The sequence below is a fragment of the Orcinus orca genome, chromosome 1 (genome assembly GCF_937001465.1).
Source record: "Orcinus orca chromosome 1, mOrcOrc1.1, whole genome shotgun sequence".
NCBI lineage: Eukaryota > Metazoa > Chordata > Mammalia > Artiodactyla > Delphinidae > Orcinus > Orcinus orca.
Window position 1 is genome coordinate 34418009 of NC_064559.1, and position 11214 is coordinate 34429222.

Genomic DNA, 11214 nt, shown 5'->3' on the forward strand with positions numbered 1-11214 from the left:
GACTTACAAATACCATGGTTATCATTAATATTAATGCACAAAATAAAGAAACCGAATTCCCTGATACTTAGCAGAAACACTATGCCATTCCCAGAATATGAATTTACTGCTTCTGTGAATACTATTTTACTGTTGTTTTTTTTTTAAAATAAATTTGTTTTTATTTTTGGCTGTATTGGGTCTTCATTGCGGTGCACGGGCTTCTCATTGCGGTGGCTTCTCTCATTGTAGAGGACGGGCTCCAGGTGGGAGGGCCTCAGTAGTTGTGGCGGTGTGAGGGCCTCAGTAGTTGTGGCGCACAGGCTCAGTTGCTCCGTGGCATATGGGGTCTTCCCGGCCCAGGGCTTGAACTTGTGTCCCCTGCATTGGCAGGAGGATTCTTAACCACTGCACCACTAGGAAAGCCCACAATTTTACTGTTTTCTTTGCAGAAGAAATACATAGTTGGGGCCAATTTTAGAATCAAACCCCCATTCTCTAAGAAGGGCATTTCATACGCTAAGAACTAAATTCTTTTTTCTAATACCAAAATGTGGTTTACAATTATATTTATTCCCTTACCATTCCTTCCACTTCAGTTAGTTGTGGTGTAATTTCCATGTCACATAACCTTTTTTTTTTTTTTGCGGTACGCGGGCCTTTCACCGCTGTGGCCTCTCCCGTTGCGGAGCGCAGGCTCAGCGGCCATGGCTCATGGGCCCAGCCGTTCCATGGCACCTGGGATCCTCCCGGACGGGGGCACGAACCTGCGCCCCCTGCATCGGCAGGCGGACTCTCAACCACTGCGCCACCAGGGAAGCCCCACATAACCTTTTTAAACCACATAAATTTGTGCAGCACCTTTAAAGTTTACAGTGCTTCTACAAAAACACCTGATTTAATTCTGGAAATCCTGCTCAGTAATACTGAAAATAATGTAAAATACAATATAAAATTGAACCAAAATATCTTGTAACATTTAAAAATTGCAAATATATTTATTACAATTTACACATTAGCTAACAGTTATATACACAAATATAATTTTAGCTATAAAGTCCCAACAAACTGGTTACATTTAAATCATTGGATCTGTAGAAGCCAATTTAGATGTCTTCTAGTCCCCTAACTTCACCTTCCTTAAATTATAAAAAAATAAAATCTGATAGTTTTGATTTCAAGTTAAAGATGACGAGATGGTGTTATCACATTTGAACACTCAGAAAAGGAAATTTTACTTGTCTGTACAAAGACTTTCATATGCTACATTGATACTTAAAGCACCATCGCAAGACTTTTAGGTGTGTAAAATGTTCAGTTAAAACTTCCAAGGATTTTAAGACTGAAGGTTTAACTTTGTTCTAACAACTAGAATCAGAATGAAACTGGTAAGAATTCTGTTTCTTCCCTTGTCCAACTTTAAAATGGTCCCTTTTGTCCTTATCACCGCCTGATCACTTCTTTTAAAGGAGGGTAGTAAATGGGAGAACTCTTCACCAAGCTTTTACGTATTTGGTAGTGAGGCTGGAATCTCAAGGGAATAATTCTCCAAAATCCAGTAAATGTAAAGATATCCCATTATTTTCATACATGCAGAGGTGCAAGATTTCAGAAACACAAAACACAACCTAAGTCTCTGAAAACAGTATACTTCAGTCTGGTTTTAAAAGAATGCCTACACATTTTCAAGTTTTCTTTTCAAGGCAAGTGACACCTTCTTTCCAACTGACACAGCTGGTGTTTGAAACTTAGCTTATTTCCATGTTGTTACACCAGACTCTATAAATGCATTCCCTGTGATTACCTAAAATGCAGGGGCACAAACCACATTGAAGAAGGGGTCTGCAAAAATCTGACTTTTACTTGTACTCTCAGTGTGTTTAAGTATGAATATATATATACACATATATATACATATTAACACTAGAGGCAGTTCTTAGAGCAACCCAAACAAATAAAATAATGACCAGGTAGATTATAAACTGAGGTAGTAACCCTGCAAGCACTTCTGATGAAAAATTTGTCCCCACTCTGAAACAAGTTCAAAATTAAGAGGTCATCTATTCTATTCATGTTTTCCATTACCTGTGACAGGAGGCACATGAAACAAAAATAGACCATTAAGGAGTTGGTTAACATTCACTCAACCTAACAAATGCACACCATGTAGAACTAGCTAAATAAACCAAACGCAATCAGTCACTGCAAAAACAGTCTGCTTTGGAAAATGAACATTGTCACTTTTGTTTATTAAAGATATCAGCTTTTTTCAAGTGGGAAAAAAAACAAAAGTAAACTTTGGGCTGAAGATATTAAGACTTTCTATTTGTTAAATCTATAGTTCTTTCCTGAAACTATAGGCCTTGCCATTACTTCTCTCACTATTAAAAAAGGAGAACACAATAAACTTGGATATTGACTGAAGTCTACATTTTACATTTCAAACTGGAAAGTTAAGAACTGTCCATTTCCAAGTTCACAGTGCCATCCCGACAGGTTTTAAAAGTGACGGTGCTGAGGCATATTAATAACACTGGTTTTCTTTTGAGAGCACATACAACAAGACCAAATTGCTCTGAGATGTCTCCTATCTTCTTCCTAGGAAAATTCTAAGCTTTTAAATTTAAAAGCAACTATGATGCAATTATTACTTCGGGAGTCTTTTACAACAATTTCTACCTACTGAAGACACAAAGAACCACCCAAGTGGGAACTATAATAACATATACAGAACCTTCTTCAAAAAAGAGTTTGCACAGAAATTAAGTATATCAGATGTTAAAATTTGGCAGAAATATGCAGCTTTCCCAAAGTAACAGAAAGTACTGCACATATAGGTTTTGTGGCAGTCCTTGGAAATATCCTAGGTAGAGCTTAATCTAGAAATAAAAACCCACCACATATTTTCAACCAGTCATTTTTAGAAAGAAAGAAAAAAACCCACAATGACACAAGATAATGTACTTTAAGTTGGTAGTATATACAAGATTATTTTCTTAGCCTTGAAGTAGAAGGGCCAAATTACTGAAATAAAAAAATATAGAGAAAACATAACAGCCCATTAATTTCAGAATGTTCAGAGGGAAAAAAGAGCCCAAAGTTTTTAGACAGGTACACGTAATTTAAATTAGAATGAAAAATGGGCTTCAAACCCTATAAATATTGTTTCCCAAGAAAATAAGTTTTCAAAGTGCAAAATTACACCTTAAGAGGTCCCCTTTTCACTTCAGCAAGCAAACAACATTCAAAAACAACTCCAACTGAACAAAAAAGGAGGATTAGAAATCACACCATCTCATCCTTCATTTTCAGGGCTTGGCTTCAAACCTGTACATTTCTGAGTGGGATATGTTGCAAAAAAAATATATTAAACTAGGTCACTGGATCCAAGTTGCATATCCTCTAAGAAAAAAGTCAAAGGACAGCTGCCAATTTTTGTTTTTAAAAGAAACCTCTCAAGTAAGAGGTAGTGTTTGCTAAGGCCAGAGGCTGTCACATCATCTTAACATTGCTCGAAAACATTAAGTCCTTTGAAGCACATTTCCTGGAGTCTATTAAACATTTTTTCTCTGTGCTCAAATGTCAAGCAGTATCCAATAGCGTCTTCTGTTTCTTGAATTCGTTTCTGGAATCTGCATCCATCCCGTGCAAATTCTTCCCATGGTCCTTTTCGATCCTCATCACCACTTATATAATACTCAGTAACTTCTTCAAGGAAGGTTACCTATAAAGATATAGACTAATTTTAATCTCAAATATAACAGAAGCAAAAGGAAGGAATGAAGGGAGGAAGAAAGGGAGGGAGGGAGGAAAGAAGGAAGGGTTCTAACTGACTAGATGGCACCTGAATAAAACAGTGGGCCAATGTCCCTTTAATTCCTTTCTCTTTCTCCTTCTCTCTCTCTCTCTCTCTCTCTCTCTCTCTCTCTCACACGCACACACAACACACACACAAACACACACACACACAGTCCCATCCCGCATCCATTATCCGGTCAACCCCAGACTACCCCCAATCCAGATGGGTAAGTGAAATTCTCCTGATGTTATTAATCTTTACTTTTTTTTAATCTTTAGGGAAATCAATTCTGTGATACTTTTCCAAATGACAAATGTTTCCAAAGTATTTCAGAAATATATTCCTGGAGTCAATGCTTTTATTACAACACAAAAGCTTTAACAAGATCGTCACTTATTTCTATTCTTCCTTTTTCCAAAAAAATTTCACTTTTCAGTGCTTTCCAATTCTTGAATCATAAATATGTAGTATTATTCTTATATTATTACTTTTGTAATAAGAATACGGAAGAGAGTTACTTAATAAACAAACTGCAGCAAAATTAACGTATCTTTAAAGTTATGTTACTATAAGAGAGACTGTAAAGATAAAAACCCTCTTTGTATTCCTCCTCAATATGCTATCACTACATATACATGAAATTGAGAATATTACAATATACATGATCACATGGAGTGACAGTCTCTTTTAATCCCTACTTAATTTCTAATATAGAAGTTTTTCTTTTTTATCAAACACCAAAAGTAAAAACTTGTTTTAAAATACGTTCAATAGTTACATCAGCTAATCCCACCGTGACCTACTACTTTCATTCCCTTTACATCAGGCCAAGGAATGCCCCCGAGGACAATTAGTAGGTATGTAATACCTTAAAAGTTATTGCATTCTAGTGTTACTCATTGTGTCACCAAGATAAATAACAACAACAAACATTTATATAGTGGTTATCATATGCCAGGCTCTTTTCAAAGTACTTAGCAATTTTTATCTCACTTCATCATATCAACCCTATGGGGTATGTATTACTATCATCTCCATTGTACAGATAAGGAAATCAAGGTAGGTAGGTTAACTGACCTGTTCAAATCACACAGCTTCTATGGGTGCGTAAGGATTCAAACCCTGAGTCTGGCTCCACAATCTGCACAATGTTATGCCATGACACAAAGCATTTTAAACTCCCAGATCTGAAAGCCTCATTCTAAGAAGTAGGCACTATCCATTATTCCCGTATACCTAAAGAATGGCATGTAGTCAAAGGCTATAATTTTACCATATCGCAGACAAAATCTTTTATAAATGTTGCTTCTAGTTCATAGGAATAGCTGAGACACAGCTACTTGACTCATCTCAGTCTTATTCAATGAGCAAGCTAAAATGAGGCATGAGATTGGCCTGAGGTCCCTGAACAAGAAAGAGCTACCATTTTAAAGTCAAGGCAACTAACTGTGAGTTTTATCTACTCACCTCATTTAAACCGTGCAATAATTCATACAATAGTTCTTATTATTATTATTACTTCCATAAGATAAATAAATGAATCAAAGCCATGAGAGGTCAAGTTACTTCCTAGCTCTGGCTGTCTTCTCAAATCTCTTGGCCCTAACTACTCAGGAGTGGGGAACAAAGGTCTCCAGGTGCCAAGTGCTCGTTCCATTGCTCCATTTCGCTTCTTATCTATTCACTAAATAGGTCATTTTGTCAGGGACCCTTTAAAAATATAGAGAAAAACTCTTTGATGACAGCATTTACAAAAGTGTAAACTGAAATTTAATTTTTAATATGCCTTATTCTGCTTCTATGGCTAAGACATAAAATTACCACCATTTAGGGACATTTTCTACCCCTGGAAGAGTTTCAAAGTATTAAGCTGGTCACTTGGAGACAGTGGATGGTTCTTTCCACTTGAAACTTTGATGCTGCTGAATCTGAGGTCAATAATAATTTACCTACACCTTTCTCTTTCCAAATATAAGTAAAGAAGAAACTTTCCCTTCACAATAAAAGATACCCTGTGTGTCTGGGGGGATCACTCTCCAATTAATAACTTCAGTTGAATAAACAATAGAGAAAAAAAAAAGCAATTCAAAAGACTCCCAAAATAAGGTTAACTTGACAATGTGTTGAAAGAGTAAAATAAAATGCTCCATGAAGTTTTAAGACTAGCCTGGGAATAGGAAGCAACTACTCAAGAAAACCAAATAAATGACCATCATTGTTACAAATGATTATTAACCTGTAGCTGGCGAATGATAACTAGTAATGCTTTCTCAAGAAAAGGCAACACTATTTTCTGTATTGTTTTTGACTGTCAATCAAAATCTCAAATGTCCAAAAGTTTTTAATACTGAAATTAGTATTTTCTTTCATGGCAAAGAACCAGACAAATATGACTTGCTACTTGGTACCATCATCCCTTTGGGTTCTAACGGACAGGAATGAAGACACTGTTATCATGTAACTACAACACTAAGTGTCTGCAAACACCACATTTATTACCATTTAAAACTCTATGGCTATAATAGGACCTTCTCAATCTCTAGAATTAAATCGTGTACACACAAGGTTTAATTTTTCTGTTTCTTAAAAAAAAGTGAAAAGTTTAAGCTTGGAGGAAAACAGCCCAGAGCTGTCAATCCAAAAGAAAACAGCACCTTCGAGCTAACATCTATACAATGGCACCTTCAATTCAGACAGGAACAACACTCTAATGAGGGAAGTGGCGGGGCGGGGGGGGGGGGGGGGGGGGCTCATTTCTCAATCCAAGTATATGAGCTTGCAGTCTTTCCTCAAAAATATGCACTATTATGCCTCCAGGAAAGTCATGCTGATATCCTTAACCACATCAGAACAGGCAATACAAATTATCAGGCATGTTAAAAGAAAGAAACAAACCTTTTTTCTCTGGATATGTGTGTGTCTTGCTCCAGAAAGAACCCCACCCTGTACCAAGTCTGGACATTCACTTTTTCGGCTCCCTGACAGTTGTACCTTACAGGAAAGTAAGCTGTGACACTCAGAAATGGCCACAATAGACTCAGACGGCCTCTCTGAGGCTCGACAGCCTTTCCAATTTTTCCCTGATGTTTGAAAAGGAGCCTTAAAATTTAGAAGGTTGTAGGGGTCATCGGAATTACAGAAAGAATTCCACAGTTTGAGACTCTCTGCTTCATCTGCACTAGATTCCCAGTCATCTTCTTCCCCAGAATTATGGTCAGGAGACTCAGGAAGGCTTGCAGTCCAGGGAGGATTTTCTAGATTAGACTTGTCAGACAAATCCGTCTCTGAGTCGGAAGGGTCTCTGGGAAGAATTTTGGCAGCAGTCTGAATTGTTGCTGTGAAGTTTTGGGGATTATAAGGATCGACACTATAGAAAGAGTTCCAAAGGTGGAGCCCTTCTGAGTCTTGTTCAAGGTCTGATTCTGAGAGTGAGCTATCGCTATCAAAACCATCATCCTCAGCGTCGTCATCCCAATCCTCACCTTCTGAATCAGAACTTGTTTCCAGGTCACTGGCTGCACCTCCCAAAATGTAATCTATCAATTTGTTGCTACAGGCTGGTCTGGCAGAAATGGGAAGGTCATCGTCTATGTCTGAGGAGTCAATTACACTTATTTGGTCCTCTCCAGGCTCCTGCTCCGTAGGAACCTCACAAGATAGACAGCCTTCCGAGGTGCCCTGTCTCTCCAAAGCAACGGGAACCTCTTTAGTCAACAATTCTACCTTCTCCTCAGTGGGTTCCTGAGCGGTGCCGGGAACGGCTCCAGCAGCGGGAACACACTGTGTTGCACTATCTCTGCGGTGCTTCAGATCCATCCGGAGCAGGCTGTGCTCTTCCTCCAGGCTGTGGTAGCCATGATCTTGGTCAGGGGTGGGTAACGCTTGGCCCTTGCTGGCCTGCTGAAGGAATTCCAGCCGCTTCATGCGAAGATGGTGGATTTCGGGCAGCCCTTCTCTAGAGAGAGGCGCACATCCCTGCAACGAGACGCAAGCCATCTCCGCGTTGAGCGGCTGGGGATGAGACGGGACCTCATCCAGGCAGCCGCTTTCTGGGCTCAGCGCCTGGAAATCGACCAGCTCGCCACTTCCAACGCTGCTCTGATAGCTCAGCTCTACCCGGGGCAGGCAGTCCAGATAGGAGGGGTTCAGCAAATAGGAGACGACGTTGGCACTGCTTAAGCGCTGAACGTTGAGAGGCCCGGAGGGCGAAGGGCCAAGTTCCCGGCCGGAGAACAGATTGGCTTGGAGCTCCACTCCCCACAGCTGCTGCTCTAGGAGAAAAGCGTGGGCTGCGGAGTCCAAAGTTCCTCCCTTGGCTTTAAGTTCCAATTTTAGATCTGAGGACGAGCACTGCCAGTGGATGCCCTCCTCTAGCCAATCGAGGGGAACGGCGGCCGCGTCAGCCGAGGGGTCTAGCCGCAGCGAACTCAGAGATTTCGGCGCTGTGCGGGCGTCGGGTTCCTCCCGGGCCCTCAGGGCTCTCAGCACGCTGTAGCCTCCAGCAAAATCTAGCCATCTGGTCGGAATCATCCCACCGAAAAGCTGGCTCCAGATGAGCAGCTTCTGAAGCAAGCCGGGGAGCGGCGCAAAGAGCTGGGAAAGCAGCTGCATCCACGAGCTGCGCCGAGCCTCAGGCGGGGGACAAGAAGCCAGTTTGAGATCCCCGGAGTGTTCCGGGGCAGGAGGTGCGGGGAACTTGGAAGTGCCTGGTCGCGAGCGCCGAGGGAAGAAGAAGGGCAGCCGGAACCGGGAGTCCGCCCACGGGGCGGCCCGTTCCCGCGATGCGTCTGCTGCCGGCTCCATCTCCGCGTTCTCGGCAAGTCTCTGAGGGAGGAAAGCGGAGCTCAGCGGCGGGCGGCCGGGAGGGACTCCAAAAGGCCTACAGAGTCTCAGCCTTGCCCAGCGGCGGAGTTGATGCCCCAGGCCGATCCCCGGGCCAACAGAAGAGCCACAGAGGAGAGCGGCTTCGGCCGCGGGCGGCAGACCACAGTCCGGAACGGCGGGCACAGGACGCGGCGGCCGAGGCGACATCCATCCTGGCGGAAAGGAGGTGTCCTAGTCCTCTCCAGCCCTCTCCACCATAGATAGAAGCCCTTCCGCGGCGGCGGCGACTTGCCAGGAGAGACTGACCGTGGAAAAGCCCCTCAGCTAAGCGACCCCGGAAGGGCTGGGCCGGCTGGCTGGTGGAAGCGAAGCTCAAAATGGCCGCAGGGCCAGCGCCGAAGCAGGACGCCTCCAAGCAAGCGGACGAGACGAAGGAGGGCGGACGGCTACGCCACCAGCTCAGGGCCGCCGAACGTCACTCGCAGGATCAGGCGGGCGGGCCTTTCCGCACTCTTCCTTGTGGCCTCTGATTGGCCTCGCTCAGGTCCCTGTCGGCTTCCTTACTCTCGGTAGACGCAGCTCGCGCGAGGGAGATTGCATCAGCCAGGCCCAGCACTACGCGTGCGCACTTGCTGCTCGGCGGTCGCCTAGGAAACCGCCCCCCTCCAGCCCCTCCTCCCCGCCCTTTGGGCCAAAGGGAGCGGCTTAAAGAGGTGGAGAATTCCCTGGAAGCCTTTTAACGGCCTAATACACACCCAAGTGTATACAGATACCTTAGCCTTACATATATCTAGGCAACACTGGGGTTCCAGTGTTGTTGAGTGCTAAGTAGATCATCAACCTAAGATCTTAGTATAATAAAAGTTGGGAAATGCTGTGTAGATACATATCTGGTGTTAACACTAGTAATGTGGAGTGATTAATAAGTCCTAAGTGAAAAATGAATCATTATGCATTCGTGCCCCCTCGGTTTTAGGGTTTTTAACCAACGGTTTAGCTCTACCTAGGATCTAGCTTTGAGGTCTTTCAGCATCCAACCCACATATGTCTCATAAAAAAGTGAACTCATGTTTCTCAGGTGGTGTCCCTGTTAGACAATTCCCTCGGTGGGGCAAACTGAAGTCACAGAGAAGGAAAGAAACGGAGCCCCCAGAACTGTTTACTCTCTTTTATACTTCCCATTCAAGTCATATTCAAGTCATATTTGTATCCTGAGCCCACAGAACCACAGGATACAACACCCAAAGAAGGAAGCACAGACCATTATCCTTTGAAAAACTTATGTCTCATAATCTTAGTTGCTACATTTGATTCTCTCTTGTGAGTTTGGTCTTAGTCCATTTATTTCTGCTAAAACTTTTTAATCGACACCTCTGAAGTCAAGTATCTGTTACCGAGGGAGTGTAGCAGTTTTGAGCACTGGGGACAGCAGTAGGGTCTTTTAGGAGCCAAGAGGAGGCCAGCTGCTCCTCTTTCTTGGGACTGTTCAGAAAACAGCCACTTCTTTCTAGGAAACTAAGAGGTCCTCGATTTCTGTGGTTTACCCCTTTTTATCTTATTATCCATATCTCTGGAAATATCTCATTTACAATTCTAAGAACTTCAGAACTTCAGAAAAAATGTATTAATAATAGGAGTCAGTTTAATAACAGACCAAGAGATCCAAGTATGCAAATTAAATACTCAAAGCTTCAGTGGGTTGGTGAGTGAACTAAATTCCTAATATCGTGCCTACCCTAGATAGAGTAGGGGCACAAACATCAGCTAATATTTGTTATGTAGCAGCTAACAATTGTTTCCCATCACCTGCAGAATAAAGGCTCTGTACAGTCTGTCCTTCCACTATACTTTTCCAGCCTTCTCTTCAGTAACTTCCCTTCATGCAGGTTATACTCTAGGAACACTGGGCTTGTTTCATGCCACTATTCACGCTGTTCCTCAGCCAAGAAAGCCATCACCTCCTCTGTTATATACCTACTCATGATTCAAGGTCCAACTCAAACGGCAACACCTTCTTGAAGTCTTTGCTGACCTTCCCAGTCAGAATTATATTGTTATACTCGATTAGAGCACTACACTACATATCCCTGTAAATATTCTTCTCTCTTGCTGGTCTCAGCTCCTTGAGGGCTGTATGCCAGTAGTTCCCAAAGTATGGTCTGGGCACCCCTGGGGATCCCATTTTAAGACCCTTTCAGAGGATCCTCAAGGTCAAAAATATTTTCATGATAATACTAAGCTGTTATTTTCCTTTTTTTTTTGCGGTACGCGGGCCTCTCACTGTTGTGGCCTCCCCCGTTGCGGAGCACAGGCTCCGGATGCGCAGGCTCAGCGGCCATGGCTCACGGGCCCAGCCGCTCTGCGGCATGTGGGATCTTCCCGGACCGGGGCACGAACCCATGTCCCCTGCATCGGCAGGTGGACTCTCAACCACTGCGCCACCAGGGAAGTCCCCTATTTTCCTTTTTAACTCGCATTTTCTCATGAGTATATAGTGGACATGTACCTTCTAGAGGACACATGATATGGGATCTGGCAACAGACAGAATGCAAAAGCAGATATGAGATCCTAGATGTCTTTTATACAGCCAGATATTAAAGACATTTGGAAA

The 11214-nt window shown here is 42.8% G+C and overlaps 1 protein-coding gene across 2 annotated transcripts; it reads right to left on the reverse strand.

Moving 5' to 3' along the window:
• Positions 1-949: 949 nt before the first annotated feature.
• PPP1R15B (protein phosphatase 1 regulatory subunit 15B) lies at positions 950-9119 on the reverse strand. 2 transcript variants are annotated; one of them, XM_004282467.4, is made up of 2 exons: positions 6674-9110; positions 950-3703 (listed from the first exon to the last, which is right to left on the reverse strand). In XM_004282467.4, exons 1-2 carry the CDS (start codon positions 8807-8809, stop codon positions 3482-3484), a joined length of 2358 nt encoding a protein of 785 aa, XP_004282515.2. In that variant the 5' UTR covers positions 8810-9110; the 3' UTR covers positions 950-3481. The 2 variants fall into 2 exon arrangements, with proteins under 2 accessions (XP_004282515.2, XP_049563571.1); XM_049707614.1 differs by having other exon boundaries at positions 3474-3703; positions 7261-9119.
• Positions 9120-11214: the final 2095 nt, after the last annotated feature.